Source organism: Aptenodytes patagonicus, chromosome 2 (genome assembly GCF_965638725.1).
Source record: "Aptenodytes patagonicus chromosome 2, bAptPat1.pri.cur, whole genome shotgun sequence".
Taxonomy (NCBI): Eukaryota; Metazoa; Chordata; class Aves; order Sphenisciformes; family Spheniscidae; genus Aptenodytes; species Aptenodytes patagonicus.
This window is the reverse complement of record NC_134950.1, coordinates 137,795,478-137,818,041: the sequence shown is the minus strand read 5'-3', so window position 1 is coordinate 137,818,041 and position 22,564 is coordinate 137,795,478. Positions and strand designations below refer to the sequence as shown.

The 22,564-nt window shown below is 36.4% G+C and overlaps 1 protein-coding gene across 12 annotated transcripts in view; it reads left to right on the top strand.

The window, feature by feature from the left end:
* The window catches only part of HDAC9 (histone deacetylase 9), a 499,339-nt gene that overhangs the window by 415,425 nt on the left and 61,350 nt on the right, over positions 1-22,564 (top strand). For all 12 annotated transcript variants that reach the window (XM_076331372.1, XM_076331379.1, XM_076331374.1 and 9 more), the window contains one exon: positions 21,873-21,991. In XM_076331372.1, coding sequence (XP_076187487.1) covers positions 21,873-21,991 — 119 coding nt within the window. The remainder of the gene's footprint in view (positions 1-21,872; positions 21,992-22,564) is intronic.

Here is a 22,564-nt window from a genome sequence, read left to right as displayed (position 1 = left end):
CTGGGATAGATCTTGCAAATGCTTAGACGTGTGGCTGAATATATTTACATGTTAACTTATTATTAAGTCAATCAGGCTACTAGCCTGAATAAAGTTACACGTGTGCATTTATGTTTGCAGGATTGGGCCTCCCGAGAGTAATGAAAGTGTATAGTATTGGCCAGTTTGGGCCAGATCCCATATTACCAACACTAGCACATAATAAAAGAAATATTGATGAATATTACTTTCTAGTGGGACTGAAACTGTGAAGTTCAGATCAAGATACACAAATGTTTTTTCCATGAACTCGGGAGGAAAATTAGAAAAGACTGAAAAATCAGTTCTGTTGCTGTCTATTGTGTGAGCATTTTATTTTGTTTTTTATTTCCTTTGTGGTTTTTTTTTTTTTTTCATGGAGCTAATATTTCTGTTTTTCTTAAAAGCTTGAAAATGTCTGGGATTCCTTCATAAAAATTAGCAATCTCACAAAGATACATTCTTCAGAGTATTCAGCTCTTTCCTTAAGGCAACACTGTTTCACAAAGAAGGCTTCTGTAATTTGAGATAGTTCCACCTTATGTTGTTTTGCAAATAATACATATGATATAATGCAAATTTTATGTATGTATAGCTGAAGATTTTTTAACACAAAGGACTCCTATTTAAGAAGCCTGAAGGCTTCTTGTTTTTATTCCCTTTCATATGGCCTGTCATTTTAACATGTTTTATGTTAGTAGAATGGCAAATTGGTTATACGCTTTAAAGGGAAGCAGCAGGTTTTAATATTTTTATCAACACTTTGTGAAATTTTAACCTGTTAAACTCATAGCCAGCATCACAGGGAGCTGGTTATGTCTTGATGCGTATTTTATTAGCACTAATGAATCTCTCTCTGAGCTGAGAAAATGTCTTTTGAAATAATCATAATTCATTACAATTATCAGAAAACAATGATTTCCCTTCTAATACAAAAGATTGTTTTGTGAGAAAATAGCTGTGTAGGTGTCATAGCGTGAGAGTGAGAGAGTTCCTATAAGCAATGTTTCCAGATGGGCAGATGTTCTGCTCATTATTAAACAAAAGATTTTGTTTGCTCTCATTTTTTATAACTAAATAACAAGACACAAGCCTCCATTTTGATACCATGCTTCCTAAGAGGTAGTTTGGGCTATCAATGTTGTAAATCATAATCCTTGTCTGACTGTACTTTCAGCTACATTCACATTTTGTAGAGGCTAATGTGATTTAGAGGAGCATATGATGATATAATAATATTATAGTATATCAGAAAAGATTTATTGAGTAGGAGAAGTGAGATTATATAATCAATTAGTGATTTAATTCATACCTTGCACATACGCCTGATGATCTCTTCAATAGAAGGAATAGGATTAGAAAATCTACTGGTGATTTAATTTGACCTTTGCACATCTGTCTGCAAACTTTATAGTGTAAAGTTAAGCTTAGGTGGGTGGTGTAAGTCAAGCAAGGGATAGTGACTGAGGAAGAATTTTATTGCAGGAAAAAATTCCCTGGATGCTTAAACCACTTATTTCCAAGGTCTCCAACAATGTTTTTAAGGTAGCACAATGCTTATTACTAAAAAAGGTCTTTTTTTATGTGGGGAGCTGAGGGCTACAGGTTCATAATTTCCACCTTACTTACAATTGCTTGTAAATCTGCAATTTAATAAAGGAAGTCTAACAAAAATATCCATAAAGTAGCCATTATCTGATGTAATGGTGTTGTGTTGTGTATTTTCAAAACACTGTAGAGACCACACAGCAAATCACTGGCTGAACCAGAATAAATATTGGGCTTCATTACTTTCACTAATGCTGTGAAATTCCTGCATCTTTAAACTGACAGATCTAAAAAAATGACCATTAGATGTCATCTTTCTATGTATCCATCTACTCTCCTGTTAAAAGTTTCAGTAGAAAATCCATCTGCTTTCCTGTTAAAATTTGAAGGTAGATTTTGATTCTGCTTTTCATTATTCTTCCTTTGTATCATTTTAGAATGTGTAAAGAGGAGGTAAATTGAACCACTTGGGTTCAGTAAGTCACTTTTAGATGCAGTGACCACGACATATGTTTTGGCAGCACTGCATTCTGTTGTTCATTACATGTTTTTTTACACTCTTTGACAACAACAGGGTAACTGGAAGATAAATGCCATAAAGAACATTTAATTGGATGCTGGATGCTTTACCTGTTTATATAATTATAGATTGTTTTCAGGCATCCTTTACCCTGGTAAAGAATAGTGAAAGAGTTAGTAAGGACATCACCTACCTAAGGTATATACACGTGGCTTTTTGGCTGTGACTTTTCATTGCTGTACTCAGTAACAACAGTGGGAATAATTCACGGCAGAGAACTGTCACAGAGGATACCAGAGGTACGTAATTCTTTTGACTGAGGAATTCAACTGGGATACATTTCTCATATCATGGCATATGCTATATTCTTATAGATTACTTTTGTGTGATGTGGGAGATCAAAGGATTGTACTTTTGTTTCCGTGACTACAATAAAATTTAAAAGAATAAAAGGGAATAACCGTGAATATCGCATAAAACAAATGGGAGCTAATACAATTTGGAGAAAGAACAATTGGAGAAAAAATGAGGATAGCATGCTTCTTTATTGTTCTTGGTTGTAGTGTGAAGTATTGCACCTGCTTGTTAACAAGGTTAGATTTAGGATTAAGAAAAAACAGGGAGTGCTTTTAGTTGCATATTTTCTCCTAATAGCTCTGTTTCCTTAATTTAATTCATATGTACAGTATTCCAAAATAACTACAGTGATTGATAGTGCTGTAATAAAACACTGGAAAATACACACAAATTCTGTGCTTCTTTAAAAATTTAAAAGACTTCCCATTGTACTCTATTTATTATTGTGCTTAAAACATTTTTAGCACATTTAGTGAAATTCTATTCTAATTGTAACATGAAGCATTACTTTGAATTTGCAGTCAATCCTATCTTAGATGTCTTAAAAACCGGACTAATAATTCACACATCCTGAGTTAAAAAGCAAGTAATTTTTTATTTAATGGAAGCTATTGTGTAACTGCAGTTTCATACTATTTGTGGCATATTAGGTTGTGTAAGGATTGTGGAATTAACAAAGTGCTAAGTCCTCTATCGCCCACGCTGCTTATGAATGCTATTATTCTTAGTAAAATCCAGATAATTATCATTATAAATTATTATAACAGTATTAGCTGCCCAGATCAGACTATGATTTTTGCGCTGAAAAAGCAGCGATGTACAAACCATTGAGAGGAAACAGAAGGTTCAGCCTGCTGTGTAGAAACAATTTGTATTAGTACCCTAAAGGAAAATGTGGAAAGCAGCCATACCTTTTCAGATCCTAGTTGAAAAATTTGATTATACAGATGTGATTCACTTCCTTACGTCCTTTCTGCTTTGAACACAGAGAGAGGTGACTTTATATTTGGAAAAAGAAGCTTGAGTTCCTCTGCTCTCTACCCAGGAGACCTTCTCTGCCCCTGTACCTTAAGACTGGATGGAGAACAGCATTAACAGAAGGCTTCCTAGAAGGGTTTCTCTGCTGGAGCTTTTAGCTTGATTTACTCAATAAGTAAGAATTGAAGAAGTTGTGATTTTTGGCTTCTTATTTCACACTAGGTTATGGTTAAAAACTAGAGTATAACAGAGGCAAATTCAGGCTCAAATTCAGAAATCCAGCCATGTCCCTGCAATGTAGGTGTCTGCATGTGAGCAAGGTGTCTCAGTTCCCATTGTGGAGCTCTGGGTGACACAGTCAGCCGAACTGAGAGACCTGCGTGACTCACCCTTAAGCAGGGATTTACACTGGTTGTTCGATTAACTTCCTAGATTTCACTGTCTGTACCAACTAAGACCTTGATTCAGTTCTCAAAAACGTACAAGTCCAGTGCCGCATGAGATACGCTGGAGGAGCTGAGGTTTACTGCTGTGGCTGACAGCTATAGCACAGGGTCTCTGGGAAATTGTGCCCTTTTGGAGACTCAGCAGGTGGCTAGGACGGGTTCCCCTGCATCCCAAAAGCTGCTGGATATCTTCATGTAGGTAACTGAACTGAATCCTCTGTCTCCATGAAATATAATGAGAGTTTAGACCCTCAGCTACAGACTCCTACAGTGTACAGTTAGGTGTCCACATCTGGATTCGGATACCATTCCTGGTTAAATTAATCTCTATTCTTGGTAATGGTTATTTACATACTTCTGGGAAAATTCAGTTAACCATGATTTCATCCAAGCCATTTCTTCTGAGCCAGTGTCTCAGCATATGCCTATACTTCTATACCTGCAAAGAAAGTGTAGGTATGTTCAATCCAACTTTAACCTACCCGTGAAATTCCTGAAGAAGTAATTCTTGTGAACCACCTGTGCTAATTGGTTTTGTCTTTACTGCACGGTGTCAAAATGTAAACACACACACTAGTAGTTTATGTCTGTCTCCAAGATAATCTTTCAGGCTGGAAGAAGCTTTAAAGGGGCTAATATACTGCGCTGAGATAAATTACCTTTTCTTAGCAATATGAAATAACCTGTACAAAACCAAGTCCCTCTGGCAAAAGTTTTTCAGTATCCACGCTGACTCATTTTAAAGCTAGCACAGACATCTTTGCATCTTGCTGCAGTGTGCAGTGTAGTCATATCCCTAGGCAAGGTATACACTTCAGTTTATTGATAAAGTAAGTAAGGGGGAGGTTTGTCACTTTGGTTGTACACTTTTGTTATACCCTTGTACTGCACCCTCCGTAGCCAATATTGTTGGCTGCACTTAGACCAAAATACATGAGAGCAATAACCTGGGATGAGGTTGTACTTTAGTCAGGTTGTACTGTATACTCCTGAAGGGACTACCTCTCAACAGTGACCCTTTCCAGAAATTTAGAGCTGATAATATTTATGAGAGTTCAGAGTAGTTGAAACATTGGTTAGAGATCTTTTAAATAGCTAAATTTCAACACATTCCCTAAGGAGCTGAGATGGACATCATTTAAGACCTGTCAGAGGAAGATCATGCCTTAATTGTACTTCACTGTACTATAAAAAATGAGACCTCTCCACTAGATTTAAGAGCCTGTGGTATTGTGATCTGTGTGAAATCTTAGGGGAACTCATCTGGGATCTTACAGTGTGTATGAAATAAGCTTGTGTCACTAACAAAGGTAGAAATAGTCACATAAATGTGATGGTTTCTGTAATTGATCTTTTCTAAAAGTATCGCCAACTTGACGGGGAGCATCTTTTCAGTGTGATTTATTCTGTAATACAGTACACTCCAGTGGCTGCCTTCTAAAAATGCTGTCTTGAATATCTGCTTATAAATAGAGCAGCTCCAAATCACTCAGGTTCGTGACTCCAGCATTTCATTGAAAGATGAATACTGCTTTGGCTGTAGCACAGGTGCCAGCTTTCAGAATAGAGCCTCTCCGAAAGCGTGAAGGACTGGTCACCTCTTTCAGGAGCAAACCTTACTCTGACAGGGCTCCACACTAGCACCTCAGCTTTAAAAATTTTCGTAGTCTTTAAAAGAGAGTACGATATGTCATGGAGTGTGGAATAACATGGAGTAACACTACTACTTTTATTTTATAAAATCCAAATCAGCCAACTTCTTCTGTCACTTGCCTTTTTGCCATTCAGTGGAGAACAGTGCTGTCAACAGCGGGACGATCCTTTCTCCAGTCTCTGTTTCAAACCTTTCACAGTTTTCACAATCACAGAAAAGAGATAGGGACTCTGTAATTAAGGCAACATGCAAGCTACCTCTCTAAACTTCATTTGTAACCTCTGGAAACTTGTAGAAGTCTCTGGAGTTTCCAGAAGTTTCCTCCACAGCAGGACACTAATTTGTAGTGGTTTTCCTCCGCTGACACTGGGAAGAGCAAGAACCTTACTGTTTGTCCCCCCTTGCGGGAGTGCTTGAAAATATTCCCTTGGACAGCATGAGGAGAAGGGCAGAGTTTGAGGAATGAAAGCTTTGACTGATACAGATCTCTGTTGGCACAAGGGCAGAGGTGGTAAGTCCCAGAAGATAAATAGAGCTTTCCTACTTGAGGGGTGTTTACTTGGAGGAGGTGCCTTTTACTGTAAATGGGAGCTGTCCCAAGGAAATGGGACACATGGCACAGCTGGACTTCACTGAAGCTGGCAGTTCAGTTAAGTGTCCAGCCAGCATTCCCAAGCCTGAGACATAGAAATGTGTAGGTAATTCTGTGAATTATGCACCAATGCACCCTTTAAATGATGGACCTGATGCTGAGGTGATGACCTTGTCTCAGTCCCTTTGGCATTGCATCTCTGGACTTCTGTCACAGGGGACTGCACTGGAGAGATCACAAGGTAAAGAGCACCAACATGAGAAACTAGCGAAGGCCCCAGGAGTGAGACTATATGCGCACTTCTGGAAGATCAGTACTTTACTGTACAGTTTTGAACATTTGTGAAAAGTTGTTCTTTATTAAGAAAGAAAAAAAAATAGTTTCAAGCTGGAAGTTTCTGACTGAATTCAACTTAAGGATTAATGATTACCCCTAATCATCAATGGCTAGATTACGGCTTTAGAACAGGGAGTTGTGACATCTATGGTGTCACGAAGGTAGCTGTAAAGCATTAAGCCTGCCATATTAAGCCATTTTCAGTGATAGAATAATGTATATATTTGGGTCCTAAAAGGTTTTAAATGCATGTCTATCTTTCTTTTTAAATTTAAGATACTCAAAGTTTTGCTTGTATCACAGCATCATTATTAAATTAATTGTATTAACATTAAAATGAACATATTCTTGAATGTTCTTCAACAGATACAATAACGTGCAACAATAAAATATTTACAGCTTCCCTTCAGAGATTAGTAAAGTACGTACCATGATACTGTGCTAACCTGTGTGCAGGTAGGACACTAGGAAGTTACACTTTTCTATGAAAAGTACAAATGGGTCCTGTAGAAATTAATGCTTCCAGGAATAAGAACACAATGTACCTTAGACAGCATTCAGAAAAGTAACATGCTTAGGTCAGTGAAAACATCCAGGACTGTCTTACAAAATAAATTAAAAAAAGAAGTTAAAGTTTGCAGGTCAAAAAAAGAAGTTAAAGTGGTCAGCATCTCTCAGAATGGAGCTCTTGGGTCTCATGCATTCTCCACCTCTGTGAGATAATTGGGAAGTAAAGGGGAAAACAGAGGGCTGGACTAATAGTAACGAGCAAGCAGATGAGAGAAAACAGAATAGAAAGAGAATGTAGATGAGACAGAGTAGAGGAAAAGATGAGAGAAAACAGATGGAAGCCAAAAAGCCAATGAAGTGAGAGAGACAAGACTATAATGATTTACACAAGACGTAGTGGAACTAGTCTGGATAAAATAAAAAAAGAAACTTATACCCTCAGTCCAACTTCAGAATAAAACAAATCTTTAACAGGATTTTAAAAAGGTTAAGGCAAAACTTTGTGGATCTTTTCATCCTGGAATTAGAAACAGAGATCCTATAACAGGATATTCTGATAGTATTGGTGACCTTGCGTAGATAAGATTGAAATAAACATCAAAACATTTACATGTTTATATGAATCAAACTTCAAACCCCTTGAGGTCTATTCTTTGCTAATATATACTTCCTTTTAAAGCTGTACAGAGCCTAAAATTGAATGCATGGATAACAAGATAAACAAATACCATGGTTTTTTACATATGTCCTAGAACACCATTTTTTCTCACATTAGCCTGGTCTAATAATAATCTTCATTCCCTTAATGATAAATCATTAATTACATTTATATGGGATTGTGAATTAAAAAAAATTCTAATTGAATTTTTTAACTTATGGAAGGAGAATGTCAGAACTGTTAAAGAGAGCACAAGTCTGAAGGAACTGCGTATCAGGATTTGGCATCACTTGCAATTAGAAATAGAGCCAAATTGGAAAATGCATGTGTACCCTGTAGCTGTTGAAACAACATATGCCTTTTTCAATTTTAAATACTTTTTATCTGTATGGTATCTGCATGAATTATAGAAATACTTAGTATTCTAGAACTGCAGCAGCTTCTTTAAGCCATTCTTGAGCTGTATTCACCAATAGTTAGCAATCCTGCTAAAAGGAGTTCTTCTTAGATTACAAGCTAGAGTACTGCTCATTTGTTGGTTTAGTCACTGATTTTATTTTTTTTTTAATTTTTTTTCCATGATCAGGCCAGAGTTCTCCTTTGGTGATTCAATGGAATTTAAAGAGAATGGAGTAGAGCCAGAGGGAAGATGAAAATATCAGCCTTGGCAGGATCAGCTTATTTTTAAGTACTCTTTGCTCTTTGATACTCCTCATATCTATCATTGCTTTTTTGGTGAAGAAAGCAGTGCAATGAGGTGGTGGGAAAGCTGACTTGCTTTGTGTCATAGCAAGCAAGACTTTACCAGTTCTCATTCCACAGTCAAGTCTCTTCAAAGATAACTATTTCCTTCCTGACTGTGGGTTTCCACTTGGACTGACAGGTTGCCAGGATTCCCAGTGTCAGGGCACCAATTGCTGTTTGAGATTGGAATTAAATTTCAAGACTTACAATTAAAAGCTCAGATTTTTACTAGAATTCAAGGTATAAAATAAAATAAAATAAAATAAAGACTTTGTTAACTATTTCAAGGCTATGATTTGAAATTCAAAATTATACTTGTGCTACTGCAATGTCTTTTTAAAGCTATACTGGGTAAATAATATGAAAAATACAAATAACTTACTTGGCACTAGATAAGAAAATTCGCTGCAAACTACTTGATTAGCAATGTCTGTCAAGTGTGCAGAGCTGGATAAAAAAAGAAAAAGACGTGAATTGCCCAATAAGTGACAAGAAAAAAATCAAATTTTAGATATTATTTGATTTATGTTAGGAATTCACAAAAGTCAGAAAGTATTGAAATTAGGACTGCAAAATCAAAATCGACTTAGATGATTACATATACAGCCCTTCTGTAGTTATCCTTAACATTATACTAACTTCAGGTTCTATTTTTTTCTTCCAAAGACTGAACTATCTTACAGAAAAACAATACAAAGATTACAGATTTCAATAAGTAATTTTTTCCTTAGCTGTTCATGCTGAAGGGCTGATAAATTCTTTTTGCTTAGGTGCCAAGAGTCTTCTAACCTTTCTTGAAGGGGCCACAACTTAAAAATCTATTGGATCACCTCCCATGTATTAGCAATGATAAAAACTTCCTCCTATTCACTGTAATTGCGCAACTCCCTATGACAGGTTTGGCAATTTTATGTTGGAAGAGTAATTTTCATGAAGAGTAGACGGGAAGAGTATGCCAAATTTCTCAGCTGGTGTAAAATTCCTTGGTTTTAAATATAGGTTGGCAACTGGAATTGAAGAACTTACAGCAAAAAGATTTTTGCAGAGTTTTTGGGACTGTTGGTAATCCAAAGATAGCAGCATGAAAAGTGCTGCTTTTGAACTAGTCCTTTGCACAGTTTACAAGCTCTGTTGGCAATTTTAAGTAAGGAATTTAAAATGACAAAAGGTCTTAATAAATAAATGGTAACTTATTTACAGTAAGCACACTAAAGCTGATTAAAGTCAAATCCTTAGGAGAGAAATTATTATGAACTCCTGAAGGGGCCTGTGAAATACTTGGAAAATGAATGTTTTATCAAATATATTTTGGCTTCAGTAAAAGTTCAAGTTTTTGGATGGAGTGAAGAATTTGAATTACGTGATACCTAGATATTGTGTCATCCAGATATTAAATCTGGAAGAACAAGTTTTGTTTTGTTTTGTTTTGTTTTGTTTTTTTAATGAAGTTGATTTGAACGTACATTTGACTTACATTTATTACAACGTTTTCTGAAACTTCACAATTATTTTACTGATGTATTCAATCTAAGTTATTATATTATTTTGACTGTCACTCTGAGAGATAAGTGCAACAAAAATAAAGCTAGAAGTGGAAATCATGCGTAGGGATGTTTTTGTTGCTAGTTTCAACATTGTAAATTGAGACAGACATTGAAAAAGGAACTATGTGATTCAGTTCATTCTTACATTTTCTTGAAATTATAATCAATCTCAGTTTCCAAGGCAACTGACTACATGAGGATGGACCAGCCAATAATGGGAAACAGCTTTCTCTTTTATTGCTATAACATATGGTAGAAAAAGTCTTTTTTGTTTCATGCTGTTGAGGAGACTATCCAATTTATCACTCCAAATAGGATCCAAAAATGATTAAAAGAGGTGTGAGCAGTTCAGTTTTGTAACAGAAGCACAGAGACGTAAGTTCATGGGGGAAGTAAATTCAGAAACATCAAAATGTAATTTTTAGATGCTCTTCAGTTAAATCCCAAATTTCACCTTGATTTTTCCCCTGTCCTTCTTCAGGGGTCCTGGCAACATGAAGAGTTGGTGCAAGTGATTGTATTGGCAAATGGATTAGCATTGTATCAGTATGACTCTCTTGGGGTGAGTGGAATTGCCTTTCTGCCGTCAAATGCCTGGCACAAATAAAAGGCTTCTTCCATGTGCACCACTGAAAGAGTTATGATTGATCTAGGACCACAAGACTTTCTACATTTCTTTTGCAGACATCAAATAAAATCTACTAGGAGAAATGGCTCCATGAAGTCAACTGAGCCATGAAGTGGCGAGTGAAATATTAAATCACATCACAGTATACCTGCATTTTCATGTTTTGTTTCTCGGACTGAGATTTCAAGTGCTTTGCTGTTCACTATTCCTTCCTTGTTAAAAAAAAAGCTGTGAAACATTTATGCAGGAGTCATGTTATTCCTGAATTCTGCGGTGTTGTCTTCAATCCTTATTTTTCAGAGCTTTTTGTTTTTCCTTTTTTTCTTCTCCTTCCAAATGTGCTTAAGAAAAACTTTTTGTTTCCCTCATTGTGTCTGTGAATGGGAATAGATATCCTTTTTTTTATTATTTAAATTTCTCTGAACCTGATACAATATCTCCTGACCATCTTGGGTTTTGTTTCAGATATTGTGTTAATGCAGATTCCTTTGCTACTTGGGTATTTTATTAAACTTCCTATTTGTGACATTGATTCCTTAATATTTAAAGTTCTTTCCTATATGCAAATGTTTCCCTTTGAATTTCAGGAAGAAAACCCTATTTTTTCCATACTGCTGAAATCAGAAACAAAATTCCCATTGTCCTCAACATGTCATATTTGGCTTTGTATTTCCTAAGCCTTCATTCCCTCCAGTCTTCTCTTTAAGTTATAGGTGTAACTCTCTTGCAGGAAAGTGTTTCATATTTTAAAACATTAGCCTACCTGATGTTACTCCCTGAACAAGTCTGGTATTTTTCTTTGTGATTTGAGTCCTTCTAGTCACGTTCAATTCAGTTAATTTGTAAGCGCTGACATCCAATTTTCTCTGTCTTTGGAGTCTATCATATTTCCTCTATTTTGTTGAGCAAAATGAGTGTAAGGGAAGAGAGGGGATAGGATAATATAAAAGAGACAGGATTCCTCCAAACTACTCAGAGCCAACACCAGATCACATTTCTAACCAAACAGTAGCTGAAACTGCACCAGAAAAAGTTGTAGTTTCTAACAGTATGTGGTACCTAGGGATTAGTCTTTTAGTGTGAGCATTCCCCCTGCTCCCACAAATATCTCCTCTCTCTCTCTCTGAGAATTTTGCCGGGGGGGTGGGTGGGAAGGGCAGGGATGGTAAAGTACTTTTCTGGGTTACCTTACATTATCTGTAAATATTTCCTCTAACCCCCCACTAAAACTATATCAGTATGGGTTCCATTAAGTGACATTCAATTTAAGTAAAGTGAGAAGACTTGATGTTTCTGTACCGTATAAAACCTTGTTATATGAGAGATGCTGTATTTTGGGCTATCAGAATGAGGTCCAGCTGGTCTGTTCAAATACACGCTAGAGTAATGGGATGGTCTAAAGTGGCCCCGATCCCAATGACAAAGTTCTGCCAAGCATGAGACAAACAAATAGGCCTGTATTTACTCATACAGAAGTGCTGGGTACTGTTGCTGCCTGTAGCATCAATATCTTCCTGCTTGAGATCAGAGACACTTCCTGTTGGTTAATTTGGTTTGGGTGTAAGAAAATGTCCATATGTTCCTTTTCTACCGGTCTATGTTGCTCCTCAGCAAAAAACAAGAGGAAGCGACATATGTCTGTGTCTTCCCTCTGAAAGAATACCTCGTAAGAGCTGAAAAATAAGATTAACCGTATGAACAATTTTCTGAATAGCATTACTTCAAAGGAATAGTGGCAACATAATATATAATAAAATAATAGTGGCTATCCAGAAAGTCGTGAAATTTCTATTTAATGATAAGACAGAAAACCACACACAGAGAAAATACCTTTGAAAGTAGTTATGAGTTATGGAAGGAAATACAAGATGAAGCAAGAAAGCATTTGCAAGAGAGAATATGTAGAGACCTCTGAGAAAAAAAATTAAGACAACGTCATGTACTTTGTATTCACAACCATGTTGATGAATACAGCATGTGAAAAATTATGCTTTTGCAAATGGCCGTGACCTTGATGAATAATTTGATTTCTAGAAAATGTTTGTTTTCTTTTCATTTAAAAGGAAAGAAAAAAATCCCCTTCTGGGCAAAATGCACTTTTCAGAAATTTAGCAAATTTCGTGGTAAAAGTTTTTTTTCCAAGGGATTTCTGTACCTTTTATCCACTCAACCTATTACTCCCATGAAAAATGCAACCCCTCCAATTCATCTCCCCAGGCATTTTTAAATAAGAATTACCCTCCCTTCTTCCCCATATCTCACTTTTGCAAGAATTGAAAACTACTTTAAACTTCTCTCGTGATCACTTCAGTGGTGACATAAGCAGATTGTTAACATTGCAAACTAAGCTGTTGTACAATCAATAGCAGTAAATTTTAGGTAGCATATTTTCCTCATTCCTGCTGTTTGTCAAACTGTATGCTATATGCCCAAACTGGAAAGCTTTTCTAAAGTTTTTTCGTAAAGGAGAAGGGTAGATTTTGGACCTAGAGAGAAACTTCATGCTCCAGAGCCCTCTTCTCTTTTTAATTTATTCAGAACACCACCATTTCCTTCTTTTCCCTAATTCCACCATTCCTGTGGAGTGTAAGTAAAGTAGGTACCACACTCTCCTTTCTCTTATACTGCTCTTAGATTGCTAAGTAATTTTAAAAGTGTCAAGTACTCTAAAAATTCACTGAAAGGTAGAATATACTCAAAATAATATGCTTTTTCATAGACATATGAAATTCCTCAGAGAGGATACCATGCTATCATTCATTTTGTGAACTTTATAAATGCAACACATTGTGGCAAGTTTTTACCTCTGTATTTAACTATTTCTGATATTATAATGCCTACCTTTATCTTCTTAGGAGCAATCTTACTACTATGTAATAAGATTTACTGGGAGCAGTGAACTGTTTTAGTAGTATTATTAGTTTATTATGTTAACATTTTAGGCCAAGTCCACTGACTTTCATGATAAAATACTGTTGAAAAAAATTACTTAGTAGTAAGGCAAAACTGATAGTTCTTTTGTTATAGAAAATACTGTAGTGTACTCAGGCTTGATAGAAATGTTTTCTAAGCAGCCATGCAAATTTTAAAACAGAAAACTTAAAATACCCCCAAATGTGATTATTATATTTATGGCAGAAAATCTTCTAAAGATTTACTTTTCTTTTTTCCATAAAATAAAGTAATAACAAGAAATGGGCACTGAATTGATTTTTCTGATAGGAACATGTTACACCATGAAAGCTAAATGCTCTCTTAAATAATACTTTAGGGTAAAATTTGGCAGTGTATATGCATGTGTCAGTACCATTTCCCATACACGTTAGAATGACTTTGATAGAAAAATAATTGACTTAAAATGGTGGGATTCCATATTTATTGCATTTTACTTTCTCAGTGTTGGTGATACTATTTTAAGTCATGCTGTGTTTTATTTTAAGTCCCATCTTTACAAATTAAACCTCTATTTCCTCCTTCTCATGCATCATCTTCAGTTGTATAGCTCTTGGAAGCCACATCAGTCCTTTAGCTACCAGCTGGAACTTAGTAAATAAGTTTTATTTATGTTGCACAAGATGGCATGGTACCAACCAGCTTTATTTGAGATCTGAGAAATAAATAAAAGGTAAAAAGATAGTAAATTTTTCTTTCATCATTCCGGTGCTTCCACAAATAAGACTCTAAAAAGACAGAGGAACATTTAATAGAAAATACAGATTTTTTTACGCAGTCACTTTTCAGGGTAAAAGTGTTCTGTAGGGAGATATCCTGTTATTGCATGTGCTATCTTGGCCTATATTTCCATAGAAGGCTTTATATTTGCATATTGGACAGCTAGATGTCTTTGATCCTTCCAAGGCAACCTCTTCTTTCAAAGAATTTGAGAGGTACTTAGACCCATAGCCTTTGAGCAAGCTTACTTACCATAATTTTTAGCCGATCCTTTTACCTAATACCACTGAACTTTGAATTTTGCTCAGTTCTGAATATGGATGTGAATGTGTATTGTATGTGTGTATATACATTTGCCCATGTTTCTAGAAGTTGGATAATTTTATTTGACTATGCTATTAATTTTTAAGTGAATTCTGAAAACCTCAAAGTAATATTTTTCTCATACTTTTCCTGTTTGTTAACTTTTTCTTATTTTGGTTCTTTTTGTACTAGTTCAGAGACTCTGACTGAGGCATACCGTAGATCAAATGTAGAAAAGTCCTTATAATTACATTGAAACCACCTTTCTAAATAACAATAAAAATGGAAGGATCAGCAGATATTGTAGTCAATATTTCTTACGCTTTTTGAATGCTTAAGATGTTGCAATTCCAGCTGTAATAGAATTCAGGAAACTTGCATGCAGGATGCCAAAATAATTATTCATTTAAAAAGGAACCCACAAATAATAGCCTTAGGCTCTGAAAATGTCTTCAAAAGCCAAAAAAGAAAAAAAAAGGCAAAGCTGTTGGTGCTTCTAAAACTTTTCATTCAGTGGCACTTAGATACTCCTACAATTATAACCTTTGAAATTACTAACTTGGGTGCATCCATGGAAGACCTTGACCCTTTAAACACTTTGGCATGTGCTTAAATTTAATACTGTGTGTAAATCCCAGTGAAATGACCATGATTTACAGTAGTGAGGATTTTGTATTGACGTGGTACCTTTTGTCCCTTGAAGAATAAAAGAAAAATATATTTTGTATATCCAGAAAACAAAGAAGGTAACTATAAAATAAAAGTAAGGACAAGAGTATTGACTGTGCTTATAAAAAACAGAGAAGAAATAAAACTATTAAAAAGATATAAAAAGAAAACCTGTAAGGATAAAAGAAAAGATATAAAAATAAAGGCTATAAAGGTAAAACTTATATAAAAGATATAATTTAGGAACTAATACAGATAAAATCTAGAGAATTTAGGCATACCTTGGAGGATAAGTCCAGGACAAAGCTGATGGTCAGCTGACAGTCAGCAAGGAGTTTTGGGGGGAAGTTCTTAGGTTTGGCCTTGGTGAACTTGGGCTGACAGTAGAACTGGCATAAAAAAATGTCATGAAGGTAAACTAACATTTTAGTGAGAGACACTAGTATAAACTCAATTAATACAGAAAAAAAAAATATCCAATAGTTGTACAAAAACACTATGTAGTTTTCTGTGAGGATAGACATTACTTGATATTGTGTTACATTGAAACATATGTGCAAACAACACATAAAAATAATAGATACCATAAGTTCCACATACCTATTGGGGCAATCTTTTATATACTTTCTGATCTATTCATATCAGGGTGCATTCAACAACATACTTAAACTTGTGTAATTTTAAGGTAGGACAACATAGTGATTGTTTGGAACAATATTTTATTTGCAGGATGTGAAACTGAGAAACTGCAGGTAGACCTACCTTCTTTCAAACAAGAGACTGGGTCTCCGTTTGGTGGCAAAGCCCCCACTTTAATAGCACTAATGCATTGCGTGTATATTTCTTGCAAAATACAGGTCTGCTATAACTGAATACCTAACAGCGCTTTTATAGTCTTTTCTACTAGTTGAAGTAGTGGACTTAGAGTCTTCTGCATTTTTTTCGAGGTTTTTCCAGGGACAACTAAGTAATTTATTCAAGTGTTTTACCAGCTTTTAGTTTTAGCTGATTCATCTGTGAAGTGGGTACAAGAAATGCTTGCTTTAGAGGACTATGCAATCAGAAACAGCTATACTGATTTATACCAGCTGAAGATATCAGCCTTTCCATTTATTAATGTTCTGAAAGTACTTTGAGATCACTGGAGGAAAACACTGGAGGATTTTAGGGAAAGAGCAAATAATTTATGTTACTAAGCCATTCCAATCTGCAGTTTTAGAACAGTGTGGATTTCTTTTTCTCAGTTACATAAATTACTGTCCTGGGCTGGTATTCCTGCTCGTTTCCTTTTTAAATTACCAACACAGCAAAAGAATTGTAGCTATTTGCATCAGCTTAACTTTCTTTGGAGATTTCCAGCTCTGTGTGATGGTACTTGCAGAGTCATTTCTGGGTTGGGTACTCTCTGCAGTCTCTTCTGGGAGAACAAATGTTTGGGAGCATCCTAACCATGTGCTTTAAATGTACGAAAATAGAATGGAAGAATAAAAGGAACAGAGTCCCTTGGTAGAATCTCTTTAATGTCTTGCATCTGATGTTCAGATTGGTGGGGAGGATCACATGCCTGATGTTTTCTCTAGGACTACACCCAACTGGAAGCCATCCCTTGGCTTCTCTGCAGGCAGCAGCATACCCAAATGGAACATATTAATTCTTTGGGGAAATCTCCTTAGTGGGACAAAAAGGAATCTTTTCAGCTTCCCAGACACATGCTCTGTTCCCAGTACCATCAGACTTAAAGGAGGATCTGCACTACCTTGGGCTGGAGGACACAGTTTCATTGTAACTGCAAGGTTTAACATAGATAAATAACTCCTGCGATCCAGCTGCTCAAGCTTTCAGGCTTTGACATGTTTATTAATGAAAATGTGAGAGAAAAGAAAGAAACAGTCAGCCAGGCAAGATGCCCCTGTAACTCTGCTGTCATCATTAGGTGAATACAGTATACCAAATATTTATGCTTCTATATGATTCAAGATCACGGAAAATAAATCTCTCTTTTATGTGTTTTATTTTCTTTGGAGAAGGGAGTAGAGTAGAGTGTGAGTCATAGTGGAAGAATAAAATTCACTTCTCTTCTGACAAAAACTACTCATTTCGTCGAAGAAGGATCCTAGCATTAACTTCTGTTTGCTGATAACCCCTGCAGCCCAACTGGCTTCAAGCAGGAAGCTGATGGCCTGCCAGTCCCCAGTCCGTGCCTGTCTGGTGACCTATGGCCAGAAGCTAAATCATATTTCTTACTCCTGTTGCGGGTAAGATAGTAACTGTTCCTACCTCTGAGTGCAGGCTGCCTATGCACCCTTGCAAAGGATTTCTGATGAGCAGAGTTTTGACCCTTCACACCGTAACAAATCCTGCCAGCTGCAGCCTGACTTCTGAGCATAGGGTTGGTCTGAGGAATTTGGGAAGGTTAACATGAATATCTATTAGTGTATGACCAATGCTAGTTGTATGCTTTAAAAAAAAAAGCATATTTTCTGTTATGATCTGATTCAGAGGATTCTGTTCTTAGGCAATTGAGAAGGGAAGTGCTATGGTTATGGAGCTCCCGAGGAGGCAGTCGATGGATGATTGCTCTTTCTTACACCTTGCTGTGCCCTCCAGAGTGTAGATGAGATGGGAAAGGAGCAAGATACAGGGTCTGATGATTCTCTACTCCCAAGAGACAGTGAAGGGTCAGGAGATGTCCCTGCCTGTCCCACCATCCTCACTCTCCTGAGGTAAGAGAAGCCTGTTTACGAGGGAGAAGTGAGATTCACATTGCTCAAATTAAAAAAGGGATGGAACCTAGTGCTTTGTGTGGGCTTTCTTTACAGCTGCCACCTCAAAACATTTTTCTAAATACAGTTATTCAGGGATAGTGAAGGCGCTGAAGCCTGAGAGGTGGCAAATGCCGAAAGGTTTTATTTATGTACTGGTGAAATTTAGTCCATATTTAAAAATGTATGTATATGATTCCATATAGCACTTCATAAGATAGGAAAGTATCTGTCACTTTTGTGAAGGAATTTACATGTGTGTTTTGTGCCACAAAGGAGTTCCTGCCAAGGCAAGGCAAAGGTTAGAGAGGTCCTACCTACACAAACTCCAAAACAAATTCTATTATGTTCTCCAGATATTAAGCCGCTCTTCTCCGAGCAGAGATCTCATAGTAGTTATTCAGAAGAGGAGCAACCATAAATGTCTGTTGGTTAATGTAGAGGAAGACTGAATTAGAGATTTAGGAACTAGATGTCTGTATGGTCCTCTCTGCAATTGAGAGACTTGCGGCTGTCATCTTTTTGAAAGACCAGGTAGTAGTCTTGGCTGCTGTAACAGGGATCACGGACACCCTGAGATGTTTTAGAGAAGAGTCAAGCTTGCTTTCCTGGTAAACAGATTACATTTTCCATAATTTTTTTTTTTAAAGAAAAGTCCTTAGAGTTTCTGTTCAGTATTAAATCAAAAACAGTGTAAGATGGATGAGCTCTTACATTCCAAGTCCCTCAATATTATGGAGGGTGAAAGAGAAATGAACAACGACACAGGTCTTGTGGGCACATAGGTTAGCTCTTCTGGTATGTAGTATGCAGAGTAGCAGCAGCAAAGTTCTGTCATAATTTGTGAAACAGTATTATAGCAGAAGTAGGGTGCTATTCTTCTGGTGAAATTTAACAGACACTGTGTACATTTTTAAAAGAAAAAATTCTTTCTTTCAGAAAAACCCTCTTAGGTCTTATTTTCGTCATGTGAATTCAGGTAATACCGAAAGCAGTAACAAAACAGTGAATTCTAAATACGACCCCCGGTTATTATCCTTATAGCCGCCTTCTTCCTTTAGCAGAGATTCCTATATATCATTTCTGTAGAGATTTATGAATATGCTACTATTTCCTGTTCAGTACTATTAAAGATGGTGTTAATAGCTATTCCTGGTGCTTTGTGTTGAAAGACCTTGCTTTCAGTATTTAATAATTTTACTAATATTACCCATTGTGGCTGGCAGTTTTCATGTCAGACATATTTATTTGACAAAAATTTTGAAGAAACTGTGGCTAAACAATTTTTACTGCTTCTAAGAATGAGATTAAGGGTCAAATGCATTGTTTTGCCCAAGTTATAAAAAAATGTGCTGACATCTTTAAGCTTTTGAGCAAGGTCTTGAAATGTGGTAGAAGTGTGTTACATTTTCTCAATGTTCCAAATAACAAGACCCTCAAAAATCTCATTCTGTGTTAGCCTGGTTAGGTTTGTTAGTGCTCAGCAACTTGAGTTTCCAGAGCTTCTGTCTGCACTGAACACACTCCACCCCTGACTCCTGAGCATTGTCTGTTCGGTACTCCGTGGTGTTGCCATTTTATCTGACATGAAGAAATAAAAAACAGAGCCTGACTTGAATTTGAGGAAATGTGAATGGAGAGGAGGAGGGCAAAAGCTCAAGTGGCTGCAGATAGGGAGGGTTCTCCACAGGATCCCTCCTTCTTTCAGTGTGTAAGATATATGGTACTATGGGGACAGATCAAGATTGCATATCAGCCACAGTCCTCATCACTAATCAGGGTCTGTGCCACATGTGTTGCAGACGTGGGGAAGTTTGGAAAGTATGTGTTGCTTCAGACAATGAACATATAATTAGAGTATCAGTAGGTATGTACATAAGAAAGATAAGATGTGGTTGCATAGGAGATCTTTGTTCCTGATACTGTTCCCTAACTTTGTGGAGATTAGCCTGCAAAAATGTTCAGTCACTGTAGTGTCTAATGTAATTATTCCTATGTGTACTTTGTGTGTTATATAGTTATACATCATGGAACTATAGGAAAAAGACCTAGAAGAGAAGTAATCTGACCTGCTGCCTCAAGGCCATGTCAACTTGAACCTGTAGCAAGCTTGATGGATATTTGTTTTACTTATTATAAAAAACTGAAAGAGATGGAGACTCTTCAATTTTCTTAAACATTTTATTTAAATGATTATCTATCCTTACTATTAAAAAGCTTTTTCCATTGTCTGAACTACAGCTTTCCTGCTGCAACCACTTCATATCCTATCCACAGTGGAAATGCGGAACAGGTTATTTCTTTCCTCTTGCAACAACCACTTACATATTTGTGGACTTTTATAATGTTTACTCTCATGTTATACGAATCAAATAATTATAATTCTATCATTTTATCCACTTAGGTCACATTTTTTAGAAGTTTTTTCTTTCCTTTTGTTCTCTCAAGTTGGGCTAGGTCTTTCTTGAAGTGCAATGCTCAATACTGGAATCCATGCTTCAGCAGAGGCCTACTAATGACATGTAAAAAAAGAAATATTTCACAAATTATACCACTTTGCCTGCAGACATTCATGGTGCAATTTCAGCGAAATCACCAGAAAAATGAAGTTGCCTCTATCCTTTTTTTCTAATGTAAAATGATATTTATTGAAATGCTGTATGTCCTGAGAAAGACTTTTTACTTAGTGTGAATTCTCCTTTCCTCTGACTAACAAGTAAAAGGAACACTTTCCTAATACTAAAATTACCTTTGAGGAAATCAGAACAAAATAAAGTTTATAAAACACAGATCAAAAACTAAGCTAAAGAAAAACCTAAAGAGTTGTTAAAATTTTTATATGCTTTTTTTTTTTTCCCACAGAAAACCTTAGTCTTTCAACAAAAACATGATCTCTTTGGCCTAAGTTGATTAAATAATAAATAAATAAATATTGAACTAAGACAAATAGTATTACACATGTGCAAAATTGATCTTCACATTTTGACCAGTGTAGACCAACTGGGATTTCCTTGAGTTAATATATTTGGAATAGAACATTAATTTGTGTATTTGACCTTTAATGTTAGTGATGTCCCCCTGAATTAGCACTGTCATTACAGGCTCAGCGTTTGTCGCCCTAGTGTAAAAACCATCCTGACACCTTCCCTTTGGAAAGTCAGCCTGAAAGAAATGCAGAATGCAGGGTTTTATCTTCTTTTGCAACACATCTTTAATGCTTTGAGTTTGGAGAAGAGCAAAAACAAAGCGACAAAATGTCTCCATGGAAGTTTGTCAAGGAAGGGGTTAAAAAAGTGGAATCTTTGTGACTGTGAAGGGCTGAATTATCTTCCTGACACCAGCAGGGGTTGCTGTCACTAGTTTGTGGTTGTCACATTCCTGTTATGCTTGACCTTGGAAAGGCTTGACAACATAGTCTGGATTTGATTAAGGGAATTTCATGTTTTTCCTTTGCTAGAGTCACCCCCCACCTCGACAAACATTTAAAAATGTTAAGAAGAAAAAAAAAGTTTGGAAAGCAAACATTTTCCCAAAAGAAATTTATAGTTCAAATTTACACCAAGTTCGCACTAACTGGAGCAGTCCGGGTTTCCACTCAGGCTTTGAGTGCTCTCTGTAAACCATTAGTCACTTCCCTGGAAGAGGCAGCTTTTTATAGGCAGCAGGATAAAACAGGCACAGATGTGTGTGTAATATTAGAGGTTTTCACATGTACCTGCATTTTTTTTTCCCTTAATCATAGAAAAGAAAAAAGAGTGACTGTAGAAAGAAATTAATTGAAGCCTTGGACTTTGGTTTTGGACAGCTACCATGAAGATTGGTTTAATTAAAAGAAAATATCTTGTGTTGTGGATTTTTGAGTTTGTGGCAATTTATATGACGAAGAGAGAAGTTCTTTTCATTTTTAACAGGTTGGATTTTTTCACTCTACAGGACTGTGATTATGCCAGCTGCCAGTGAGTTTGATCCAGAGATTGTCCTGGTGTCAGCAGGATTCGATGCCGTGGAAGGCCACGACCCTCCGCTGGGCGGGTACAAAGTCACAGCTAAATGTAGGTATCGTCATAAGGCGCATGTTTCTGAGTTGGTATATTTTCTAGTTAGGAACCTTATTTTAAGTCCAGCTTACGTCGATATTTCTATTTTGTGAGATGACACCCGTGTCACTGAGGGCAGGGACTGTCCATCAGTTAATACCCAGAGATGCCTGTGGAGCTGCGGGTCTGACCCAGCTCACGGACAGGGTGGAAATGAACATGTTAGCATTTCTGCCTCACTCCTTTCTGTTCCTCTTGGCATTTTTGTCTTGGCTTTTTAAAGTATTACTTTTCTGGCATTGAAATAACATTTTAGAGGTTTCATGCTTTTCAATAGGCCCCATTTTCCAAATGCTGGAGTAAGTTATTTCTCTTTAAATATATATTGGAGATTTTAGACTTTGGAGGCCTAAGGCCAATCTCATATTGCTCTTTTGTTATTGTAATCTTTTCAGCTCGATGGCATTAATCCTGAATTACATCAGTGTTCATGAAGGCCAAAGTTTTCTAAAAGACTACTCTGTTGGGTCTCAATGTTTGGATGTCCATTTCAGTCCTCCAAAATGTGTGCTCATGGCAGAGATTTAA